General features: G+C 42.3%; 1 protein-coding gene across 1 annotated transcript in view; it reads left to right on the top strand.

The window, feature by feature from the left end:
* Positions 1-27597, top strand: part of LOC111973959 (multiple C2 and transmembrane domain-containing protein 1-like) — a 285210-nt gene that overhangs the window by 156093 nt on the left and 101520 nt on the right. The window contains 6 exon segments of the mRNA XM_070446903.1: positions 10601-10694; positions 17540-17642; positions 18960-19062; positions 19569-19670; positions 20079-20153; positions 22134-22253. Coding sequence (XP_070303004.1) covers positions 10601-10694; positions 17540-17642; positions 18960-19062; positions 19569-19670; positions 20079-20153; positions 22134-22253 — 597 coding nt within the window.

Below are 27597 nucleotides of genomic sequence, written 5' to 3'. Positions count from 1 at the left end.
AAAAAGGATGGCCACTTTACCCAGGAAGTCTTGCACTTCTGTCTCGGTCCTCGTTGTACACTGTCACCTCCAACACCGGAGTTGATGTCCTTCACATTACTACTCGCCCACAGAACAACCGTTACCCATTACAATCACACATATCACACCGCATCATAAGCATTGATGAAAAACTCCAAGAGCCTCTATTGAGCTTTGACCTCAACTAATAAAGAGTGTAAGAGTTGGTAGGAAGGAAGGGAATTGTGGCAGGAATGTCATCTTTGAAAAAGTAGGCTAGGGAGGAAGAAGGCTGATGGAAAGAAAAGAGGTTTCTCTTACAGAAAGAGAGAGACAGGCGTCACTCAAAGGACGACTAAAAATTAACCCAGCTTTCCCTGGGAATTCACTTTGTGTATTTCCTGTAAAGAAGACTGAAATATATATATATATAAATGTATTGTACATAGTCATGTATTTGTATCCAAATTATATGGCATGTCATCAAAAATCAAAATGTATAGGAGGAATGATTTATAAGGGGATAAAACCTAAGACCTCTGAAATTAATCTCAACCATCTCTGCATTAGCATATTTTCTATGAGATATATAGACTTCATGAATATATGACATGTTCTCACTGTCAAATAAATAGATTTGGACTATTTACAAGTAGGCTAATGCAAACGCTGTGCAATGCTTTGCTAGTTGAATGAAAGCGCAGTAAATCGACAGTGTTTGATCATATTATTGAAATCAAGATGGTTTAAGAAAACGTGCTTTATCCAAACAAATGATCATGTAGATTTTGCAGAAATAGAGAACCTAGAAAGAACATAATTGACAGACAGAGAGATCATCATGTGCATCCCCCCACCCCCAATTAGGTATTCACATTGTAATCCTTACATTTTACAAATGTTCACTTGGCAAATGGTGACAAGTAAGTGGCATAACTGGAACGGGTAATAACTGGAAATTAAGTATGAATTATATACTATTTTTAATATTAATAAGCTTTGATTGTTTTTTTTATAACCATGCCTTTGTTATGATCATGTGCTGTAGTTATAGGTACTGTATATACTGTACTGTAATACTACTTCAAATAATATATGTATACTTCATTATCTTATTATTTGGGAGTGGAGGTAAGCCATTTTTTTTTTTTTTAGTTTTTTGTGGTTAGAGGCGTTGGTCCCAGTAACCGAAGAATCGATTTCGTTTCTGCCTGAACAAGGCAGTTAACCACTGTTCCCCAGTAGGCTGTCATTGTAAATAAGAATAGTTCTTAACTGACTTGCCTAAGTAAAAAAAAGACAAAAATAAAATATTAGCAATAGTTGCCAAACACAATTCAATAGACGTGCTTGTTGTGGCACATATATGAAGTACTGGCATATGTCAGAGAGTGAGGAGAAACAGACAGAAAGAGAGAGCCCACCCAGCATGAGGTTCAGGATTGGGTATGTGGCAACAACATGGACAGAAGTGCACTCACAAGGTGAAGACTTGTTTCCCACACGGGTTGAGGTTCTTGTAGACCTGTGTGTCTGTAGTCCGATCGTTATCAGTTTCCACCAACAGAAGAGCGGTCACTCTTCACCTGTAAGGGTAAACAGGGACAGCAGAGAGATTAATTTATGGATGTCTGTGAGTGTAAAGTGGTCACTGTTCATTTTTATTGTTCATTTCCACTTTTGTATATTAATCTACTTCCACTTGCCTTTGGCAATGTTAACATATGTTTCCCATGCCTAATAAAGCCTCTTAATTGAAATTGAATTGAAATTGAGGAGACATGGTGATAAAAATAGTAGCCCTAATATCTGGTCATTGGTTTTACTCCTGTCTAATCCAGTGTCTGTTGGCCTACAAGAGGAGGTTGCTGTGGTTACAGTAGCAGTGGGGAAGTATTCTAACTGGATAAAGAGGAGCAGAGGAAGAGCCAGGAGCTGAACCAGAGAATTACCATCCTCAGTCCTCCACCCTCCTCTCCATTCTCATGGACAGCTCGCAGCCCACCCATTTATCACCGGCGTAATGATGTGATGAATTCATTTCACCGCACGCTACACCATACCACTGGCCCTGCTACAGGGATTCTAGTGCTCGGACTCCACCAAGATACCACTTAGGAAACTCTTTCCCGGGGCACCGGCGGAGGATGGAATAGGTAGGGGGAAGAAGGAGACTATTGTCTGCAGGCATGGGAGCTCAGAAAAGAGGGAGGGTGGGAGAGAGGAGACATCTTGTCTGACAGGGATGGGGCTAAAAAGAGGTAGGGGAGAAGGAGAACATATGTCTGACAGGCATTGGGGCTCAGAAGACGGAGATGGGAGAAAGGAGACATCTTGTCTGACAGGGATGGCTAAAAAGAGGTAGGGGAGAGAGGAGACATTATTTGTCATCTACAGGGATGGGGCTCAGAAGAAGGAGATGGGAGCAAGGAGAACATCTTGTCTGACAGGGATGGAGCTGAGAAGACCAGAGCGAGGGGGAGAGCAGGAGTGAGGAAGGCCAGGAAAGTTATTTCAAACAAGTGGAGGCAAAACAGAGGAACATGGAGGTGTAGAAAGGCTGAACAGAGGGAACATGGAGGTGTAGAGGCTGAACAGGGGAACATGGAGGTGTGGAGGCTGAACAGAGGGAAACATGAAGTGTTGGAGGCTAAACAGAGGAAACATGGAGGTGTACGAGGCTGAACAGAGGAACATGGAGGAGTGAGGCTAACAGGGGAACATGGAGGTGTGGAGGGTGAACAGAGGAAAACATGGAGGTTGTGGAGGCCTGTTAACAGAGGAACATGGAGGTGTAGAGGCTGAACAGAGGAACATGGAAGGTTGGAGGCAAACAGAGGAACATGGAGGGTGTGGAGGCCTAAACAGAAGAACATGGACGGTGTGGAGGCTAAACAGAGGACAATGGAGGTGTGGAGGCTAAAACAGAAGGAACATGGAGGTGTAAGAGGCTGAAACAGAGGAACATGGAGGGTGAGGCTCTAAACAGAGGAACATGAGGTGGTAGAGGCTAAACAGAGAACATGGAGGTGTGGGAGGCTTAAACAGAAGGAACATGGAGGAGTGATGGCTGAACAGAGGAACATGGAGGTGATTGGATTGTGGAGGCAGGACAGAGGAACATGGAAGTTTGGAAGCCAGTAACAGAGACATAACATCATTATGATTGGAACCTTCTCCAGAGACTAGCATACTGTAATTATCACAAACACATTGCCTATATACAGTACTCAGTTCAAAGGTTTAGACACACCTACTCATTGCAGAATAATACGTGAAGACATCAAAACGTTGAAAAAACCACATATGGATTCATGTAGTTGCCCAAAAAGTTTATATAATTTGATTTTTTGATATCTTCAAAAGTATTCAACCCTTTGCCTAATGACAGCTTTGCACACTCTTTGCATTTTTTACTTCGTCCACGCGCACCAATCGGGGCTTCGTCCAGTCGAGGTAGTCATCTGGAATGCATTTCAATTAACAGGTGCTGTTCTTAAAAGTTAAATTTGTGAATGTCTTTTTTCTTCAATGTGTTTGAAAGCCAATCAGTTTGTGTTGTGACAAGGTAGGGGTGGTAACAGAAGACAGCCCTATTTGGTAAAAGAGCCAATTCCATACTTGGAAAAGAACAGGCTCAATAACAAAGAGAATGACAGGTCAATCAATACTTTAAGCATAAAAGGTCAGTTCAACGGGGAGTTCCTGACCACCTTGAAAGTGTTCTTCAAGTACGGCCGCAAAAACCATCAAAGTGCTTACGATGAAATGGCTCTCAATAGAAGGACCGCCACAGGGAAGGAGAGACCCAGAGTTTACTTCTGCTCAGAGGATAAGTTCATAGAAATTAACTGCACCTCCGATTGAGATTTGCTTCTGCAGAAACACGTAGCAATGGACATTAGACCGGTGGAAACATCTATTCTTCGGTTGATGAGTCAAAATTTGAGATTTTTTGGTTCCAACCACATCTCTTTGTGAGACGCAAATAGGTGAATAGATGATCATCCGCATGTGTGGTTCCCACGTGAAGCATTGGTGGAGGAGGTTGTGATGGTGTGGGAGTGCTTTTTCTGGTGACACTGTCTCAGTGATTTATTTAGAATTCGAGACACACTTAACTAGCATGGCTACCACAGCATGTCTCAACCGATACGCATCCTATTCATGGTTCGCGCTTAGTGGGACTATCATTTGGTTTTTCAACAGGACATACCCAACAGACCTCCAGGCTGTGAAGGACTATTTGGACCAAGAAGGAGAGTGATGGAGTGCTGCATCAGATGACCTGCCCCACAATCACTCCCGACCTCAACCCACTTAGAATGGATTTGGGATTGAGTTGACTGCAGAGCGAAGGAAAAGCAGCCAACAAGTGCTTTAGCATACAAGTATGTGGGAAACACCTTTAAGACTGTGGAAAAGCAGTACCAGTTTAAGATGGTTGAGAAGAATGAACAAGAGTGTGTAAAGCTGTTTGGTAATGCAGAAGAAATTCAAATTTCTCAAATATTATTTTGATTTGTTTACAACTTTTTTGTTAGTGTGTGTTAGTGTGTGTTTTCATAGTTTATGGTCTTCACATTATTCTAAAATGTAGAAAATAGTAGAAATAAAGAGAACCCTCTTGAATGAGTAGGTGTGTCCAAAACTTTGACATACTGTATAAATATTATATATATAATATATATATATATATATATATATATATATATATTATATATATATATATATATATTACAGTCAAAAGTTCCTTTATTTTCTGTTACTACTCCTAAATGAGTATGTCCTGTGTCATGTATGGAGATACATTGTTACTGTTGTTTGTAAGATTGAAAGGACTGCCCTCCCTCCCTCCCACGCATGCCACACATTTAATTTGTATTTTAATTAATTTGATTCATAAACAACAAACACTTAACTACAGTTTTGATCTTAACTCTTTATCAAAACTGTTGGAACACTTTGCTGTTGTTCAATCATATCATCTTAAAACGCTAGGTCAGGAAGAGAGAAAAATATCCCATTCAAGTTCTAAGAACGTGATTTAAAATAAAAATTACTTCCCGAGTACATTGCTTTTATAATGAAGTTTCAGAAAACAAAAAAATGGGGTCAATGCGAGGTTGAATTTCGGTTCCATTCATAAACCCCCCTGTTGATGCGAACATAGAAGTACGGCTTCTATTGACTTGATAAAGGATAGCAGGGAGGGAGAGTGAAACAAATCACTGTGATCAATGGCCTCTCACATTAATTGTGCCACATATCGATCTGCAGGTATACAAATTCCGTTGATATTGACACTCACCCAAATCAGCTATCACAGAAAATTACACTAACAGTCATCAGAACTGTTACCCTTTACAACTGACTTGTAATATGCTAATTTAAGAGAATCATTAAACATTAATAACGGAATAGATGGTGAAAAAAGGTTCTACTATAAAGTAGCATATTTGTAAGGCAAGATAAAACCATAGTAAGAATTAATCGACAAACAAAGATGTCAAGAAGAAGGAACGTGTATTTAAGAATGAGAAAACATTTAGGGTTTGAGTACAATGATGAACAATACTCATATTTTTAATGTTTTTGAGATTCATTTATAAATGGTTGAACAATAATACTGTCTTCCATAATAAATGCAACCACATACACTTGTTCACGATATTTCCGTAGTCGCTAGATATATCAACACATGAATCTTGAAATTAGCTACGATGACTGAAATTATCAACTAAATTGATTAAAATGGTTTGAAGAGAAGGGCGTGCTCCCTCTAATGATATGCAGGAATTGTGGCGGTGGTGGTGAGCTGGCATGACGCTGGTGATTGACTTTCACCTTATTGGAGAGACCAGAGGCGGCTGTCCCAGCCAAATTACCCAGTTTCTAGGGTTTGAGGCACTTTTGACGGTCGCAGATCACCATAGCTCCTCCCTGGGTCAATTTTCCATATCTGGAGGGGTTTCACGTGAGACTTTTACTATTTCAGGCATGCAATAAGATAAGCGTGTTAACTGAGTTAAACCAACACGGTAGACTGAGATGATGTCGTTGTCCCCAGCCGGCAAGTCGCAGTTCCGTTTTGGAGCTGTTTAAGGAAAGCCATACAGCCATGTCTGAGAGTCTAAATTGCTTCACTTCTGTCAGTACTAAATGGAACAAAAATATATGCAACGCAACTGTAAAGTCACTTTGGATAAAAGAGTCTGCTAAATGACATACTAACTACATATCACTACTCTCCTCCCGTATTCCACTGTCAGTCAGGTGCCATGAATTGCAGCCCGGCATTAGTGTTTCATACATGTTATTCACTATCCTGTTACAAGTAATGTTGATGCCTCAGAGCTCACTCATGCAACTTTTTTACTGTTAAACAAAAATACCATAACAAAGATCCATCCTGAGGGAAATATGCAACACTACTTCTACTATTGACGCGGTACATGAAGGTGTACGGCCCCTCCATTGAGAAGGTGCTGTGTGTTGCTGAAAGGCTGGGAACATTAAGGGAGGTACTCACCACGGGTAAGAGCACCTCATCAAATGGGATTGTTGGTTTTTAGAGACTTATTTTCAGTTATTTTCCTGGGCTAGAGTAAGGTACTCCATGTAAACGCCCACAATTAGAGTATGGACAGACTGCACACAGGGGAGAGGGATGGATAGACAGGAGGGGGAGAGGAAGAGGGGATATGAATGGAGTGGAATGGAAAAACGCTTTCTCACAGTCTCCCTCTCTCTTCTCTCTCTCTCTCTTTCTCCCCCTCTATCTCTCTCTCTCTCTCCATTAAAGCCTGTGTGTGTTCCTCTGTGGCCTGCTACCTTGCTCCTGACACCTCTCTCATGCTGGCCAGCTGTGGAGGGTCTGCATGCAGTGAGGGTGAGGACCCTTAAAGGAGCTCTTAAAGGGGCTTTGTCTCTGAGAGTGTGTGTGTGGGGCCACCAGGCAGACCCAAAGTGTGAAATCAAAGCTCATGAGCCCTTCCATTCCATGGGGCACACACACACACACACACACACACACACACACACACACACACACACACACACACACACACACACACACACAGGGACAGCCTGGCAAAGCTAATGGTCAGCGTGGTGACCGGGCCATCTGAGTGGGTCGGAATAAAGGATGGACCAAACCATCGGACAGATGGGTGATTGATGGGCTGAACAGTCTGTGAAGGCGGGATTAGTGGAGGAATGGACCACTTTAAAAGTTAGGGTGCTATTGCGAAGTTGAGGTGGAAAGGACAACCTACCAGAGAGAGTGAGAGAGGGAGAGAGAGAGAGAGAGAAGAGGAGAGAGAGAGAGAGAGAGAGAGAGAGAGAGAGAGAGAGAGAGAGGAGAGAGAGAGAGAGGAAGAGAGAGAGAAGAGAGGAGAGAGAGAGAGAGAAGAGAGAGAGAGAGAAGAGAGAGAGGAGATGAGAGAGAGAGAGAGAGAAGAGAGAGAGAGAGAGAGAGAGAGAGAGAGAGAGAGAGAGTGAGAGATGAGAGTGAGATGAGAGAGTGAGAGAGAGAGTAGAGAGAGAGAGAGAGAGAGAGAGAGACTCAAAATGGTGATACTTGACAGTGTCTAGCTCTCACACCAACAATGCTCAGCTGCAGAGAATCACAGCACGTAATCATTCATGCTAGCCACATTCTGTGAAAGGAGCAGCCTATGCATGTGAACTCATTGTTCGGCTAGCCTATGCATCTGTGAACCAGTATGCTAGCTATGCACGTGCTCATGCAGCGCTATCACTTCACTCCGCAGTTCATATTTTTACATCACAACACTTGTAACTCTTGTTGCAACCCAGATGGAGGAATGACAACACAGCTGGGCAAAGATTTTTTTGCTTAAGTTCTGGTCTGAAAGTGACCTGAATACTTTACTGTAGAATAGCTACAGCAAAAGTAAACCCAGACTGAGCTATGAGTACTGTATTTAGGTCAGCAGTACATAGAGGGATTTCATTTGTTTCTCCGGTAATAAACAAAGGCAGAGCCATTAGGCCTTGCCCCAACCAGGAAATGAAGGAGTACGGCAGCTCTATCTGCTAATGTGTGTGAGTCCTCTCCCTGAGTAAGGCAAACTAACTCAGTCCCACTTCTTTTCCATTAGATAACACACACTGTGGAAAAAGTCAAGAAGTTCTCTCCACTGTATACCTCATTAAAAGTAAGAAGTAATGGAGAAACAAGGATGCAAGAGCAACGTTTCTCCCCTAGATTAATTTCTCCCCAAAATAAAAGTGGTTCTAAATGAGATGTTCTGTAATCTAAATACGATCTCTAAGGGTTCTTATTGGCCATTGTCAATGACACCAAATTCATAGATTGATGTTTTATACATATGGCATGGGAAGAATACATTTTGTGGAAACATACAGACAAGCGGGAGTGCCGTTTAGCAACAGATTTACAAAAGTTATTCGCTCTTCATAGCAGAGAAGAAGATTTGTATGTCATTTGAAGAGGTTTTAGTTGACTTACCTGTGACGTCTGCTGCCATCAGCCCTCTGATCTGATGACCTTAACCTGGACCACTCCCACTCCTTCAGGTTGTGGAACGACCTCAGCACACTCTGCAGGTTAGAGGTCAGAGGTCAGGGGTGATGGGAACATTGAGTACATTAAGCTGTGGGAAACAGTTCAGACAGTTCAATTTACCACTAACAATCCAAACGGTCACATTAAGTGAAGTCGAATGGGCAAAATGTATTTCATTGCCCAGGCAGTCGACGATCTTCCCTTTCTCTCTTTCTTTAGTTTAACACACAGGCACTATGTTCATAAGAATGACATTACCTTTTCTGTTTTTGTTGTGAACAGGGAGAGAGAGAGAGAGAGAGAAGAGAGAGAGAGAGAGAGAGAGAGAGAGAGAGAGAGAGAGAGAGAGATGAGAGAGAGAGAGAGAGAGAGAGAGAGAGAGAGAGAGAGACAGACACAGAGAGAGACAGACACAGAGAGACAGACAGAGAGAGAAAGACAGGGAGCGAGAGAGTAAACACCACGCCATTTACTGATAAACGCCATATAGAGAAATTGCAGAGCTCAGACACTTCCCACTTCCACTGAGGCGTGACTGGGATTCAGGAGTGATGTGATAGTTACTGGGCACCATCACTTATTTACTGGTCATACTGGTGTACACACACACACACACAACACACACACACACACACACACACACACACACACACACACACACACACACACACACACACACACACACACACACCACCCACACACCACACACCCACACACACACACACACACACACCACACACACACACACACACCTCTCTACAGGGTACAGTGATCATCTCTCGACTGTATGATGATGAAACCAGCCCAGTCTGCTGTGACTTTTCTATCACTCAATGAAAAACACACATCTCCATGTTAGCGGCAGCCTCATTTTCCCTTCACAGAGGTCAGATAGGACATAGGACAAGTCTGGCAGCGTAAATGTATGGACAAGTCTAGCAGATAAAGGAAAGAGTGAGGAGGTGCAATCACACACACAACACACACACACACAGCCCTGCACTGAGAGCCGTGCTGGCGTGTCTTAAAAGCAGAGAAAACACACTTCACTTCAATTTATTCTCTCTCTGGCAATAACCCCCTTACATACCCAGAGGAGTAATATAATTTACATTTCAGAGTCAGGGCCAGGCTACAGACTTAATTTATTATAAACTCTGTCAGCCTCTGCCTGTTTCCAGCGATATTATTGTTGAAATGCCTTAGAATGAAGATGAGAGGAGAGAAGGGAAGGGGAGAAAACCTTTCCACATAAGTTTAAACATGATTTCTCTGAAGATATGACAGCTTATTATTTGTGATTATTGAGGACGGCCTAAAAGAGAGAGAGAGAGAGAGAGAGGAGAGAGAGAGAGAGAGAGAGAGAAGAGAGAGAGAGAGAGAGAGAGAGAGAGAGAGAGAGAGAGAGAGAAAAAAAACATGGCTGATTTGTGAAGCCGGAACATTTCCATAGCAGAGGAATTTCTGATTTGCAGGGCTGCCTTTTCAGCCCTCTCAATAGACAGGCAGATAGATTGAAAAGCTCAGGAGATGAGGCCTCTTTATTTTTTTAATGAAAGGCTGTAGAATATTTTCCCACCCTCCAACCCATCCTCCCCCACCTCTCACCTCCCCACCTCCCAACCTCCCCCACATCCCCCACCTCCCATCCTCCCCCACCTCCCATCCTCCTCCACCTCCCATCCTCACCCCCTCCCTCACCTCCCAACCACCCCACCTCCCATCCTCCCCCACATCCCACCTCCCATCCTCCCCCACCTTCCATCCTCCCATCCTCCCCCACCTCCCATCCTCCAGCTTAGTTCACACAAAACAGAAAAGGTAATGTCATTCTTATGAACATAGTGCCTGTGTGTTAAACTAAAGAAAAGAGAGAAAGGGAAGATCGTCGACTGCCTGGGCAATGAAAATACATTTTGCCCATTCGACTTCACTTAATGTGACCGTTTGGATGTTAGTGGTAAATTGAACTGTCCTGAACTGTTTCCCACAGCTTAATGTACTCAATGTTCCCATCACCCCTGACCTCTGACCTCTAACCTGCAGAGTGTGCTGAGGTCGTTCCACAACCTGAAGGAYGTGGGAGTGGTCCAGGTTAAGGTCATCAGATCAGAGGGGCTGATGGCAGCAGACGTCACAGGTAAGTCAACTAAAACCTCTTCAAATGACATACAAATCTTCTTCTCTGCTATGAAGAGCGAATAACTTTTGTAAATCTGTTGCTAAACGGCACTCCCGCTTGTCTGTATGTTTCCACAAAATGTATTCTTCCCATGCCATATGTATAAAACATCAATCTATGAATTTGGTGTCATTGACAATGGCCAATAAGAACCCTTAGAGATCGTATTTAGATTACAGAACATCTCATTTAGAACCACTTTTATTTTGGGGAGAAATTAATCTAGGGGAGAAACGTTGCTCTTGCATCCTTGTTTCTCCATTACTTCTTACTTTTAATGAGGTATACAGTGGAGAGAACTTCTTGACTTTTTCACAGTGTGTGTTATCTAATGGAAAAGAAGTGGGACTGAGTTAGTTTGGCCTTACTCAGGGGAGAGGACTCACACACATTAGCAGATAGAGCTGCCGTACTCCTTCATTTCCTGGTTGGGGCAAGGCCTAATGGCTCTGCCTTTGTTTATTACCGGAGAAACAAATRGAAATCCCTCTATGTACTGCTGACCTAAATACAGTACTCATAGCTCAGTCTGGGTTTTACTTTTGCTGTAGCTATTCTACAGTAAAGTATTCAGGTCACTTTCAGACCAGAACTTAAGCAAAAAAATCTTTGCCCAGCTGTGTTGTCATTCCTCCATCTGGGTTGCAACAAGAGTTACAAGTGTTGTGATGTAAAAATATGAACTGCGGAGGTGAAGTGCATAGGCTAGCCATCGAACCAATGAGTTCAACAGAAGTGCATAGGCTAGCCATCGAACCAATGAGTTCAACAAGAAGTGCATAGGGCTAGCCATCGAACCAGATGAGTTCAACAGAATGTGTAGCAGGCATGATTAACAATTGCAACTGCACACATGAATTTCAAACAGAATGCAAGGTAGATCACAAATCAACAGAAGTGTAGGCTCGCCCAGAGTTTCACAAAAGCATAGCCGAAATATCCTCTTTTTCCATGCAGGGCCTCTGGTAGCATTGTTGGTGTGAGAGCTAGACACTGTAAGTATCACCATTTTGAGTCTCTCTCTCTCTCTCTCTCTTCTCTCACTCTCTCTCTCACTCTCTCTCTCTCACTCTCTCTCTCTCACTCTCTCTCTCTCTCCTCTCTCTCTCTCTCTATCTCTCTCTCTCTCTCTCTCTACTCTCTACTCTCTACTCTCTCTCTCTCTCTCTCTCTCTCTCTCTCTCTTCCTCTCTCTCTCTCTCTCTCTCTCTCTCTTCTCTCCTCTCTCTCTCTCTCTCTCCTCTCTCTCTCTCTCTCTCTCTCTCTCTCCTCTCTCTCTCTCCTCTCTCTCTCCCTCTCTCACTCTCTCTGGTAGGTTGTCCTTTCCACCCTCAACTTCGCAATAGCACCCCTAACTTTTAAAGTGGTCCATTCCCTCCACAATCCCCCTTCACAGACTGTTCAGCCCATCAATCACCCATCTGTCCGATGGTTTGGTCCATCCTTTATTTCCGACCCACTCAGATGGCCCGGTCCACCACGCTGACCCATTAGCTTTGCCAGGCTGTCCCTGTGTGTGTGTGTGTGTGTGTGTGTGTGTGTGTGTGTGTGTGTGTGTGTGTGTGTGTGTGTGTGGTGTTCCCAATGGAATGGAAGGGCTCATGAGCTTTGATTTCACACTTTGGGTCTGCCTGGTGGCCCCACACACACACTCTCAGAGACAAAGCCCCTTTAAGAGCTCCTTTAAGGGTCCTCACCCTCACTGCATGCAGACCCCTCCACAGCTGGCCAGCATGAGAGAGGTGTCAGGAGCAAGGTAGCAGGCCACAGAGGAACACACACAGGCTTTAATGGAGAGAGAGAGAGATAGAGGGGGGAGAAAGAGAGAGAGAGAGAGAGAGAGAGGGAGACTGTGAGAAAGCGTTTTTCCATTCCACTCCCATTCATATCCCCCTCTCTCCTCTCCCCTCCTGTCTTTCCATCCCCCTCTCTCCCTGTGTGGCAGTCTGTCCCATACCTCTAATTGTGGCGTTTACATGGAGTACCTCTACTCTAGCCCAGGAAAATAACTGAAAATAGTCTCTAAAACCAACAATCCCATTTGATGAGGTGCTCTTACCCGTGTGAGTACCTCCCTTAATGTTCCAGCCTTTCAGCAACACACAGCACCTTCTCAATGGAGGGGCCGTACACATTCATGTACCGCGTCAATAGTAGAAGTAGTTTGCATATTCCCTCAGGATGGATCTTTGTACTGGTATTTTGTTATACAGTAAAAAAGTGCATTGAGTTGAGCTGCTGAGGCATCAACATTACTGTGTAACAGATAGTGAATAACATGTATGAACACTATGCGAGGCTGCAATCATGCACCTGACTGACAGTGGAATACGGAGGAGAGTAGTGATGATGTAGTTATATGTCATTTAGCAGACTCTTTTATCCAAAGTGACTTACAGTTTGGCGTGCATATATTTTGTTCCATAGTAATGACAGTAAGTGAAGCATTTAGACTCTCAGACATGGCTGTATGCTTTCCTTTTTAACAGCTCCAAAACGGAACTGCGACTTGCCGGCTGGGAGACAACGACATCATCTCAGTTCTACCGTGTTGGTTTAACTCAGTTTAACACGCTTATCTTATTGCTGCCTGAAATGAGGTTAAAGGTCTCACCGTGAACCCTCCCAGGATATGGAAAATGAACCCAGGGAGGAGCTATGGTGTATCTGGACCGTCAAAGTAGCCCTCAAACCCTAGTGGGTAATTGGCTGGGACAGCCGCCTCTGGTGCTCTCCAATAAGGTGAAAGTTCATCACCAGCGTCATCCGCTCACCACCACCGCCACATTGCCTGCATATCATTAGAGGAGCACGCCCTTCTCTTCAAACCATTTTAATCAATTTTAGTGATTGAATTTCAGTCAATCGTAGCTAATTCAAGATTGTGTTGAATATTCTAGCGACTACGGAAATATCGTGAACAAGTGTATGTGGTTGCAGTTATTATGGAAGACAGTATATTGTTCAACATTTATAAAATGAATCCTCAAAAACATAAAATATGAGTTATTGTTCATCATTGTACTCAAAGCCCTAATGTTTTCTCATTCTTAAATACACGTTTCTTCTTTCTTGACATCTTTGTTGTCATTAATTTTTACTATGGTTTTTTATCTTGCCTTACAAAATATGCTACTTTATAGTAGAACCTTCTTTCACCATCTATTCCGTTATTAAATGTTTTAATGATTCTCTTAAATTAGCATATTACAAAGTCATGTTGTAAAGGTAAACAGTCTGATGACTGGTAGTGTATTATTCTGTGTATACTGATGTTGGAGTGAGTGTCAATATCAACTGGAATTGTATACCTGCAGATCGATATGTGGCACAATTAGATGTGAGAGGCATTGATCACAGTGACTTTGGTTTCACTCTCCCTCCCTGCTATCCTTATCACAGTCAATAGAGCCGTACTCTATGTGTCGCCTCAACAGGGAGTTTATGAATGAACCTAAATTCAACCTCGCATTGAACCCCATTTTTTCTGTTCTGAACTTCATTATAAAAGCAATGTACTCGGAAGTAATTTTTATTTAAATCACGTTCTTGGGAASTTTGAATGGGATATTTTTCTCTCTTCCTGACCTAGCTTTTAAGAGTGATATGATTGAACAAACAGCAAAAGTGTTCCCAACAGTTTTGATAAAAGTTAAGATCAAAACTGTAGTTAAGTGTTTGTTGTTATGAATCAAATTAATTAAATACAAAATTAAATGTGTGCATGCGTGGGGAGGGAGGGGCAGTCCTTTCAATTTACAAACAAACAGTAACATGTATCTCCATACATGAACACAGGACATATCATGTAGGAGAGTAAAGAAAATAAAGGTACTTTTGACTGTATATATATATATATATATATATATATATATATATATATATACAGTATCAGTCAAAAGTTTGGACACACCTACTCATTCAAGGGGTTCTCTTTATTTCTTACTATTTTCTACATTTTAGAATAATAGTGAAGACATAAACTATGAAACACACACTAACACACACTAACCAAAAAAGTGTAAACAAATCAAAATATATTTGAGAAATTTGAGATTCTTCTGCCTTTACCACAGCTTTACACACTCTTGTCATTCTCTCAACCATCTTAAACTGGATGCTTTTCCAACAGTCTTAAAGGTGTTCCCACATACTGTATGCTAAGCACTTGTTGGCTGCTTTTCCTTCGCTCTGCAGTCCAACTCATCCCAAACCATCTCAAGTGGGTTGAGGTCGGGTGATTGTGGAGGCCAGGTCATCTGATGCAGCACTCCATCACTCTCCTTCTTGGTCAAATAGTCCTTACACAGCCTGGAGGTCTGTTGGGTCATTGTCCTGTTGAAAAACAAATGATAGTCCCACTAAGCGCGAACCAGATAGGATGGCGTATCGGTGCAGAATGCTGTGGTAGCCATGCTAGTTAAGTGTGTCTCGAATTCTAAATAAATCACTGAGACAGTGTCACCAGAAAAGCACTCCCACACCATCACACCTCCTCCACCATGCTTCACGGTGGGAACCACACATGCGGAGATCATCTATTCACCTATTCTGCGTCTCACAAAGAGATGGTGGTTGGAACCAAAAATCTCAAATTTTGACTCATCAGACCGAAGRATAGATTTCCACCGGTCTAATGTCCATTGCTCGTGTTTCTTGGCAGAAGCAAATCTCAATCGGAGGTGCAGTTAATTCTAATGAACTTATCCTCTGAAGCAGAAGTAACTCTGGGTCTTCCTTCCCTGTGGCGGTCCTCATGAGAGCCAGTTTCATCGTAGCRCTTGATGGTTTTTGCGGCCGTACTTGAAGAAACTTTCAAGGTTCWKGAACTTTCCCCCGTTGACTGACCTTTATGTCTTAAAGTATTGATTGACTGTCATTTCTCTTTGTTTATTTGAGCTGTTCTTTCCAAAGTATGGATTTGGTCTTTTACCAAATAGGGCTGTCTTCTGTTTACCACCCCTACCTTGTCACAACACAACTGATTGGCTCAAACACATKAAGAAGAAAAGACATTCCACAAATTAACTTTTAAGAAGGCACACCTGTTAATTGAAATGCATTCCAGATGACTACCTCATGAAGCTGGTTGAGAGAATGCAAAGAGTGTGCAAAGCTGTCATTTAGGCAAAGGGTGAATACTTTGAAGAATATCAAAAATCAAATATATAACACTTTTTTGGCAACTACATGATTCCATATGTGTTTTTTCACAGTTTTGATGTCTTCACTATTATTCTGCAATGAGTAGGTGTGTCTAACCCTTTGACTAGTACTGTATATAGGGCATGTGTTGTGATTAATACAGTATGCTAGTCTCTGGAGAAGGTTCCAATCATAATGATTATGTCTCTGTTACATGGCTTCCAAACTCCATGTTCCTCTGTCCTGCCTCCACAACTCCACACCTCCATGTTCCTCTGTTTAGCCTCTACACCTCCCATGTTCTCTGTTTAGCCTCCACACCTCCATGTTCCTCTGTTCAGCCTCTACACCTCCATGTTCCTTCGTTAGCCTCCACACCTCCATGTTCCTCTGTTTAGCCTCCACACCTCCATGTTCTTCTGTTTAGCCTCCACACCTCCATGTTCCTCTGTTTAGCCTCCACACCTCCATGTTCCTCTGTTCAGCCTCTACACCTCCATGTTCCTCTGTTCAGCCTCCACACCTCCATGTTCCTCTGTTCAGCCTCCACACCTCCATGTTCCCCTGTTCAGCCTCCACTCCTCCATGTTCCTCTGTTCAGCCTCTACACCTCCATGTTCCTCTGTTTAGCCTCCACACCTCCATGTTCCTCTGTTCAGCCTCCACACCTCCATGTTCCCCTGTTCAGCCTCTACACCTCCATGTTCCTCTGTTCAGCCTCTACACCTCCATGTTCCTCTGTTTTGCCTCCACTTGTTTGAAATAACTTTCATGGCCTTCCCTCACTCCTCTCTCCCCCCTCTGTCTTCTCAGCTCCATCCCTGTCAGACAAGATGTCTCCTTGCTCCCATCTCCTTCTTCTGAGCCCCATCCCTGTCAGACAATATGTCTCCTCTCTCCCCCTACCTCTTTTTAGCCCATCCCTGTCAGACAAGATGTCTCCTTTCTCCCATCTCCGTCTTCTGAGCCCCATGCCTGTCAGACAATATGTCTCCTCTCTCCCCCTACCTCTTTTTAGCCCCATCCCTGTCAGACAAGATGTCTCCTCTCTCCCACCTCCCTCTTCTGAGCCCCATGCCTGTCAGACAATATGTCTCCTCTCTCCCCCTACCTATTCCATCCTCGCCGGTGCCCCGGGAAGAGTTTCCTAAGTGCTTATCTGGTGGAGTCCGAGCACTAGAATCCCTGTAGCAGGGCCAGTGGTATGGTGTAGCGTGGGGTGAAATGAATTCATCACATCATTACTGCCGGTGATAAATGGTGGCTCGAGCTGTCATGAGAATGGAGAGGAGGGTGAGGACTGGATGGTAATTCTCTGTTCAGCTCCTGGCTCTTCCTCTGCTCCTCTTTATCAGGTAGAATACTTCCCCTACTGCTACTGCTAACCACCAGCACCTCCTCTGTAGGCCACAGACACTGGATTAGACAGGAGTAAACAAGACAGATATTAGGGCTACTATTTTTATCACCATGTCTCTCAATTTCAATTCAATTTCAATTCAAGGGCTTTATTAGCATGGGAAACATATGTTAACATTGCCAAAGCAAGTGAAGTAGATAATATACAAAAGTGAAATGAACAATAAAAATGAACAGTACACTTTACACTCACAGACATTCCAAAATAATCTCTCTGTCTGTCTGTTTACCCTTCACAGGGAAGAGTGACCCCTTCTGTGTGGTGGAACTGAGTAACGATCGGCTACAGACACACACGGTCTACAAGAACCTCAACCCCGTGTGGAACAAGGTCTTCACCTTGTGAGTGCACTTCTGTACCATGTGTTGCCACATACCCATCCTGACCTCATGCTGGGTGGGCTCTCTCTTTCTGTCTGTCTTCCTCACTCTCTGACATATGCCAGTACTTCATATATGTGCACACACGCACGTCTATTGAATTGTGTTGCAACTATTGCTAATATTTTATTTTTGTCTTTTTTTTACTAGGCAAGTCAGTTAAGAACCTATTCTTATTTACAATGACAGCCTACTGGGGAACAGTGGGTTAACTGCCTTGTTCAGGGGCAGAACGACTGATTCTTCGGTTACTGGACCAACGCTCTAACCACTAGGCTACCTGCCACTCCAAATAATAAGATATGAAGTATACATATATTATTTGAAGTAGTATTACAGTACAGGTATTACAGTACCTATAACTACAGCACATGATCATAACAAGGCATGGTTATAAAAAAACAATCAAAGCTATTAATAATAAAAAGAGTTATAATTCATACTTAATTTCCAGTTATTACCCGTTTCCAGTTATGCCACTACTTGTCACATTTGCCAAAGGACATTGTAAAATGTAAGGATTACAATGTGAATACTATTTTGGGATGCACATGATGATCTCTCTGTTTGTCAATTATGTTCTTTCTAGTTCTCTATTTCTGCAAAATCTACATGATCATTGTTTGGATAAAGCACGTTTTCTTAAACATCTTGATTTCAATAATATGATCAAACACTGTCATTACTGCGCGTTTCATTCAACTAGCAAAGCATTGCACAGCGTTTGCACTTAGCCTACTGTAAATAGTCCAAATCTATTTATTTGACAGTGAGAACATGTCATATATTCATGAATCTATATATCTCATAGAAAATATAGCTAATGCTAGGGCATGGTTGAGATTTAAATTCAGAGGTCTAGGTTTTATCCCCTTATAAATCATTCCTCCTATACATTTTGATTTTGATTGACATGCCATAATTGGATACAATACATGACTATGTACATACATTTATATATATATATATATTTCAGTCTTCTTTACAGGGAAATACACAAGTGAATTCCCAGGGAAAGCTGGGTAATTTAGTCGTCCTTTGAGTGACGCCGTGTCTCTCTTTCTGTAAGAGAAACCTCTTTTCTTTCCATCAGCCTTCTCCTCCCTAGCCTACTTTTCAAAGATGACATTTCCTAGCCACAATTCCCTTCCTCCTACAACTCTTACACTCTTTATTAGTTGAGGTCAAAGCTCATAGAGGCTTGGAGTTTCATCATGCTATGATGCGGGTGTGATATGTGTGATTGTAATGGTGTAACGGTTGTTCTGTGGCGAGTAGTAATGTGAAGGACATCCACTCGGTGTTGGAGGTGACAGTGTACGACGAGGACCGAGACAGAAGTGCAGACTTCCTGGGTAAAGTGGCCATCCCTTTACTAAACGTGAGTCCTCCTGATGAACTGTCTCTGCTGTCTATCACCTCCCCTAGGGGAAATACTGTAAACAAACACTGGGGAGGATATAAAAACACACAAGATGCAACTGTGGATGAGACTGTTATCATTGCACAAAGCAATAGAGAGAGTGAGAGAGCGAAAGAGAGAGCTGTAAGAGAGAGAGAGCAAGAGAGGGCGAGAGAAAGAGAGATATGTAAGAGCGAGAGAGAAGGAGAGAGAGCGATGTAAAGAAAAGAGCGAGAGAGAGACAGCGAGAGTAAATGAATAAAACACCATTGGTAATGTAATGTACAGTCCTGGCGGGCTGATTCCCCAGGATAGTTCATATCTCCCTGACAATGCTGTGGTGGTAATGAACAGGTACTTGTCAGAGTTGCCACAGTTGTTTTGGGCTCTCTGTCAGATGCAGCAGCTGGGGTTCAAAGGTGGCCCAGGGAGTGTATTCAGCCGGGTATTGCCAGACAGACGGCTGTCATGTCCCTCTCCCACAGATTGAAAATGGTGAACGAAAAGCCTACGCTTTGAAAAGCAAGGAGCTGACAGGGCCAACAAAAGGGGTCATCTTTCTGGAAATAGACGTGCTTTTTAACGCTGTAAGTCTCTTTCTTTTCCTCCTCCCCTGTTTTCCTAGTTTGTCCCCACCCTCCACACTCCAGCACCATCGTCTTTCTGTTTGTCCTCCCTCCCCTGCCGTCTCTTGTCGCCCGTCCTCGTTTTCACCTAAATGATCGAAAACTCCCACTCAGCCGCCTTTGTTCGCCCATTCGTTGTCACTGTGTGTGTCCTGCTGGCGGCCATCTTAGTGCTGTGTGTGAGGGAGAGAGCTCTCACTGTAGTCTGTGACGTGCGGCACTACTCTCAACAACATATCTGCATGTACTCAAGACAGTCCATTCAGTTAGAGATCTATGTCATATTGTGAATGATAGCCGTATTGTGTTATTGTGATAATATCCCACCAYAGGCTGTGTGTTAAAATGTGTATATTATTCCCACACCAGGTAAAGGCAGGTCTCATGACGTTGATACCCAAAGAGCAGAAATACATAGAGGATGAGCCCAGAGTGTCCAAACAGGTAGGTCAACTCCGCCACCCTCCACTCTGTTGCCTCGTTTAGCTCAGCATCTACTACAGTCCCCCATTAAATGAGATATTTTAACAAAACTCAACCAGTCTTGAGTGGCATCTTGTGAGGCCACAACAGTGGGGACAAGAGTGAGAGAAAACATCCCTCCCCCCATCCTCAGTCCTTTACTGTGAGCGGTGAATAGAAATGTCAAGCTGTCAGCTCTGGGGGTGTATAAGTAGATTGGCCATCCTTAGTTGGCCCTCTGTGCCACTGCTGCTTTGCACTTCATTGTCACACCGCTCAATGTGGCGGTCCCACAAAGGGCTGAATCGCGGGGGCTGGCCCACATCAGACATGTCACATAAACGTTGTTTGGGCTGAGCAGTCACCCGCTCCCACACCCTTTTGTCTCTCTCCCCTCCTCTTCTTTCTCTCTCTCACTCTAGCTCTCTCTCTCTGTGTGCTAAAAGATGCACACTCTGCACTTTCCCCTGTGTGGAGTGTGAACCTCCCTGTCCACCCTCCCTGTTCACTCCTCTCTGTTTTCATCTGTACTTCACCTCTGACTCATAGAGATGCCCCATGTCAGCATCTCTGAATGATGATGTCATCGATGGCTTTAGAGAGATTGCCCCGTGAGGGCTCTTTTGTGTGGGGCTAGTCCCTGTTGTGGCCGCTGTCTGTCCTTACAAACACAAGACCCCCAAACCCAAAGTAGCCAGTCAAATACAGACATTATATTACATTACAATTCCACTATTCAGCAGTTGATATCTGCATTCATTAAACTACCATGGCCAGGAACAAAGCAGGAACAACTCCAGGCTGTAGTTATAACGGGAACCAGAGTTTGTCCTGGTATGGTCATATGATCCCGRGAAAACTCCTGGGCCTAGATATAACTACTAATGTTGGTGTAGGAAGTACATTGGAGAGAGAGAGAGATAGTTTACAGTAGTCCCTCTGCTGCTAGTTACAGTAGTGTGATCAAAGCGTGTTCGTGTGCAGGGATGTGGGTGACTCAGAGTGCTGTTGTCTTCAGGGGGTGGATGTCCCCACCAGGACACCGTAGACTCWCAGTCATTCTCAGTTCACCACTACTCTACCTTGAATAATGAATTAGGCAGTGGYCTAAAAATACAACTACCTCTAAACGTCCCAGAATCCTCTTAAAGACACATCCGAATAACACTTTCCCTCTTCGGGGACTACTTCCTGGATGTGTTTTATTCTGTCATGTTGTTTTGGTATTTTGTGATTGGAACACAGCGGAATGGGACTGTGGTGCTTTCATCATCTGTGGCCAGATGCCTGCCTGAACTCCTTAGGGATGTGAAATCATCACGGGCTGTTAACACTATTACTATGACTTGCCTTCAGCTAAAGAGACTTAAAGAGACACAGCTTCAGTGAACACGACTTGATTTAGTGATTAAGTTTCTTATAGTCTCAGTATTTCGTTAACAATATTGTGCCAATACTTGACCAACACTAGGCTGGCAAACTGATGGGGTATGAGAGACCAGATGACATATTGTCCTTGTTGCCATTTGCCCATCATTGCTCCAGTATCTCATACCCCATCACATTGCCAGTATTATGGCCTTAAGAAGCTTTGTACCACGGCTTGGCTAAATACTATATTCTGATTAGTTGAGAGGGTGTTGATTACATACAATTACATAAAGAACTCTAGAATGAGAGTTGACTAAATAAATGTTGATTCCTCGACTCCTTGACGGAATTAATAATATATATGTTTATAATTCCATTCCTTTACTAGATGTGTGTGTATTGGGTATATGTTGTGTAATTTGTTAGATATTACTGCACTGTCAGAGCTAGAAGCACAAGCATTTCGCTACACCCGCAATAACATCTGCTAAAAATGTGTATGTGACCAATAACATTTGATTTGATTTGATTGGTATGTCTGTTTCGAGGTCATGTTTTTGACTGCTTATGTCACCTCTGGGTTCTGTCCAGTTGCTTCTGCAGAACTTCAACAGAGTGAGACGCTGCATCCTGTTCCTCATCAACGCCGGCTGCTACATCAACAGCTGCTTCGAATGGGACTCAACTCAGAGGAGCATCTGCTCCTTCCTGGTACTAATGCATACATTTACATTTACATGTACACACAGACATACTCACCTGTTCTTTCCTGGTACTAATGCATACATTTTCATGTACACACAGACATACTCACCGGTTCCTTCCTGGTACTAATGCATACATTTACATGTACACACATACATACTCACTTGTTCCATAACCAATAGATGGTACTTATATACTCATAACCAATAGATGGTACTTATATACTCATAACCAATAATGGTACTTAGATACTCCATAACCAATAGATGGTACTTTAGATACTCATAACCAATAGATGGTACTTATATACTCTAACCAATAGATGGTACTTATATACTCATAACCAATAGATTGGTACCTATATACTCATAACCAATAGATGGTACTTATATACTCTAACGCAATGATGGTACTTATATACTCATAACATAGATGGTACTTATATAACTCATAACCAATAGATGGTACTTATATATCATAATCAATAGATGGTACTTATATTACTCCATAATCAATATAGATGGTAACTCTAGTATACTCATAACCAATAGATGGTAACTCTATATACCTCAAACCAATAAGATGGTACTTATATACTCATAACCAATAGATGGTAACCTATTTATAACTCATCATAGATGTGTAACTTATATACTCATAAATGATGGTACTTATATACTCATAACCAATAGTGTACTTATATATCTCATAAACAATAGATGGTACTTATATACTCAATCAATAGTATGGTACTTATACTCATAACCAATATAGATGGTACTTATATACTCATAAACAATAGATGGTACCTATATAACTCATAACCAATAGATGGTAACTTATATACTCATAACCCAATAGATGGTACTTATATACTCATAACCAATTAGATGGTACTATATACTCATAACCAATAGATGGTACTTATATACTCATAACCAATAGATGGTACTTATATACTCATAACAATAGATGGTAACTTAATACTCCAAATCAATATGATGGTAACTTATATACTCATAACCAATAGATGGTACTTATATACTCATACTCAATAGATGGTACTTAGATACTCATAAACAATAGATGGTACTTATATACTCATAACACAAATAGATGGTACTTATATACTCATAACCAATAGATGGTACTATATACTCATAAACAATAGATGGTACTTAGATATCTCATACCAATAGATGGTACTTATATACTCATAACAATAGATGGTACTTATATACTCATAAAACAATAGATGGTACTTATAATACTCATAACCAATAGATGGTACTTATATATATCATACAATGTGGTACTATATTACTCATAACCAATAGATGGTACTTTATACTCATAACCAATAGATGGTACTTATATACTCATAACCAATAGATGGTACTTATATACTCATAACCAATAGCATGGTACTTATATACTCATAAACCAATAGATGGTACTTAATACTCATAACCAATAGATGGTACTTATATACTCATACCAATAGATGGTACTTATATACTCATAACCAATAGATGGTACTTGAATACTCATAATCCAATAGATGGTACTTAATACTCCATAACCAATAGATGGTACTTATATACTCATAACAATAGATGGTACTTTTTACTCATACCAATAGATGGTACTTATATACTCATAACCAATAGATGGTACTTTATAACTCATAAAACCAATAATTGTACTTATATACCATAACAATAGATGGTACTTATATATCTCATAACCAATAGATGGACTTATATACTCATAACAATAGATTGGTACTTATATACTCATAAACAATAGATGGTACTTATATATTACTCATAACCAATAGATGGTACTTATGATAACTCATAACCATAGATGGTACTTATATACTCATAAACAATAGATGGTACTTATAATACTCAAATCAATAATGGTACTTAGATACTCTAACCAATAGATGGTACTTATATACTCATAACCAATAGATGGTACTTATATACTCATAACCAATAAGATGGTACTTATATACCATAAACAATAGATGGTACTAATTATACTCATAATCAATAGTATGGTACCTAGATACTCATAACCAATAGATGGCACTTATATACTCCAATAAACCATAGATGGTACTTATATACTCATAACAATAGATGGTACTAATATACTCATAACCAATAGATGGTACTTATATACTCATAACCATAGATGGTACTTATATACTCATAACCAGATAGATACTTATATACTCATAACCATAGATGGTACTTATATACTCATAACCAAATAGATGGTACTTATATACTCATAACCAATAGATGTACTTAATATACCATACCAATAGATGGTACTATAGTATACTCATAACAATAGATGGTACTTAATACTCATACACAATAGATGGTACTTATATACTCATAACAATAGATGGTACTTATATACTCATAACAATAGATGGTACTCTATATACTCTATAACCAATAGATGGTTACTGTATATACTCATAACCAATAGATGGAACTTAATACTACCTATGCATATACAATAGATGGTACTATATACTCATAAACAATAGATGGTAACTTATATACTCATAAACCAATAGATGGTACTTATATACTCATAACCAATAGATGGGTACTTATATACTCATAAACATAGATGGTACTTATATACTCATATATGTTACAAACCCACTACTGAAATAGTAGAAGTATAACCACTCAGTATATTCCTACCTGAACCAAGGGTAAAGGAAGGCCCTCGCGATATCAACCAATCTAAGGCCTAAGAGACAATATGAATATCTCTGTCCTCTTGAGCTATCTCTCTCTTGTTCCTTCTCTGGTCTTCCTTTATCTCTGTCTCTCTCTCTTTCTTCTCTCTCTGTTCCTCTCTCTGTATCTCTGTGCTCTCTCTCTCCTCATATCTCTCTGTCTCGTGGCCTTCTCTCTTGCTCGTCTAGTCTCCTCTCTCTCCTCTCGTCTGTCTCGCTCTCTCTCTCTGCGTTTGATAGGTAGGCTATCAAAATGTTTTGCGGATTAATAAAGCGGTGGTGGTTTTTTCTTAAAGAAGAGCGTCTTGTCGAAACAGATGTTTGAGCATGCGTAATTCTTAAAGGTATGTTTATTGAAGTTACGCCACTTTTTTTTTCCCGTCAACAAGGATTACTATTTTGAATGTACGCCCTTTTATTCCCAATGAAGCAAATTGGAGCGTGAGTCATTGGCGGTTTGGGACGTTTGCAGTTCAATTAAAATTGGTTCTGCTGGGTTGCAAACACCCGGCTCTGAACAGGTTATAGTCGTTTCGGCGACAGGTGTTATGTATTTGGATCTCACAGGGCAGAACTTTAGAGTTGTCCGTTTAAAGTCAAGTATGACAATCAGAACTGTATAAGGCGTATGCTAGTACGGGCAGTCAACGTGTTTATGAGTGAGTGGGATGTTTGGCCATAAGTGACATGCCTTGCCCCCAAAAAGGAGAAGGCGGAGAGTGGGACGGCAGGGGTCTCGAGTACCCTGGGCCCACTAAATGTAGGGAGAGGTGAAGCCCGGCAGTGGGTAGAGCAGCCAACAAGCACCCTGTTGCTGAGAACAAAGTTGTTTGTGTTGAGGGTACGGAGTTTGCAGCTTTGTACCAGAGGGAACATAGCATCTGATGTGCAGCAGATGAAAAAAAATTGTTTGTTAGGATGTAAGGAGGATCTGGGGAGCCATTTCCCCAGACTGGTGAGGAGATGCCAGTAACGAGTAATGGGGTACAGGAGGGAAATCAGGTCGGGCTAGTCTTCCAGGCAGGGGAGGAGATGCCCTGTACGAGTAATGGGTACAGGAGGGGATTCAGGTCGGCTAGTCTTCCAGGCAGGGGAGGAGATGCCTGTACGAGTAATGAGTACAGGAGGGGATTCCAGGTCGGGCTAGTCTTCCAGGCAGGGGAGGAGATGCCTGTACGAGTAATGGCGTACAGGAGGGGATTCAGGTCGGGCTAGTCTTCCAGGCAGGGGAGGAAGATGCCCTGTAACGAGTAAGTTGGGGTCAGTGAAGGGATTCAGGTCCGGGCTACGTCTTCCAAGCAGGGGAGGAGATTGGCCCATGTATGTAGTAACTGGGTGTAAGGAGGGGATTCAGGTCGGGCTAGTTCCCTCCAGGCAGGGGGAGGAGAAGCCCAGTACGAGTAATGGGGTACAGGAGGGATTCAGGTAGGGCTAGTCTTCCAGGCAGGGGAGGGAGTGCCCTGTACGAGTATGGGGTGCAAAGCGGGGAGTGTTGAAGGAATGTGACAGGAGGGGAGTCGTGGTCCAGGCCTCAGTTGAGGAGGTTCCAGAGAGGGATCTGGGACATGTCTGATATCCCTGTTATGATGTGATTAGCAGCTGGAGAGGACTCAATTACAATTAGGTGAGGAAAATGGTTTCCTGACTGGACTTTTGGGAATCTGTTAAATTTGCATCTTTTTTCATGTGTGAAAGTTTGTGAGGGTCAGCTGTGGTGTTACAGAAGACCGGTGGGTTAGACCAGTTGAGTGTTGAAGAGCGTTTTCGCTTGAGGAAATGTGTTACTAGTGTCACGGCACCCAAAAGGGGGTGGTGGAAAACGTGGCCAGGTCCAGAGAATATTAAAGAGCGGGTGAGGGATATATCTATTCCTCATAGGGTGGCGGTTTTTCTCTTTGTCTGGTTTTCTCTGGTGTGTTTCTTCTGTTTTTTCCTTCTCTTTCTATATGGAGGTACTAGAGGGTCGGTTCTCTCATATTAATGGGGGAGAGGACAGGAATAAGGGGCTTGGGTAGAGAAAGTAATACAACAGAAAAGGCCTTAATGTGTTTTTCTAGCAGGCAGATACATAGTGATGAGGCTAATGAGGTTGACGGGGGTATGTTGTAGGAGGGGCAAGCATATACTGTAGTCATGGTACTGTATATTCAGTGCTGGGATGGGCATGAAACATTGCAACACATTGGAGCGTCCACTGCAGCCGTCATACGCTCATGGGAAGGACAGACGGTGTTTGTCTCCTAGGGAATGAACGGTTGTGGTAGGCGAAAAGTTGGCAAATCAATCCCAGAACAACAGCAAAGGCCTTGTGAGAAGTATGCTGGAGGAAAACAAGGGTACAAGTATCTAGTAATCCACAGGTACAAGAGAGTCCCTTTATAATCAGGACCTGAAGGCCCGTAGAAGAAGAAGCTCCATGCGATCACAAAACCGAATAAGAAGACTACCAGACTACGTTTCAACGACACCTGGGCAATTCGTCACGAAATGGCTAAAAATGCGCATCCCCTCTACGGTCTTTGCACACTGAACACATCAGAAGCTGTCTCACCTCGTGCGACATATCTTATGGAAGCA

This window comes from Salvelinus sp. IW2-2015, linkage group LG15 (genome assembly GCF_002910315.2).
Source record: "Salvelinus sp. IW2-2015 linkage group LG15, ASM291031v2, whole genome shotgun sequence".
Lineage (NCBI taxonomy): Eukaryota > Metazoa > Chordata > Actinopteri > Salmoniformes > Salmonidae > Salvelinus > Salvelinus sp. IW2-2015.
Note: the sequence above shows the minus strand (reverse complement) of the source record. Positions and strands in the feature narration are given on the sequence as shown.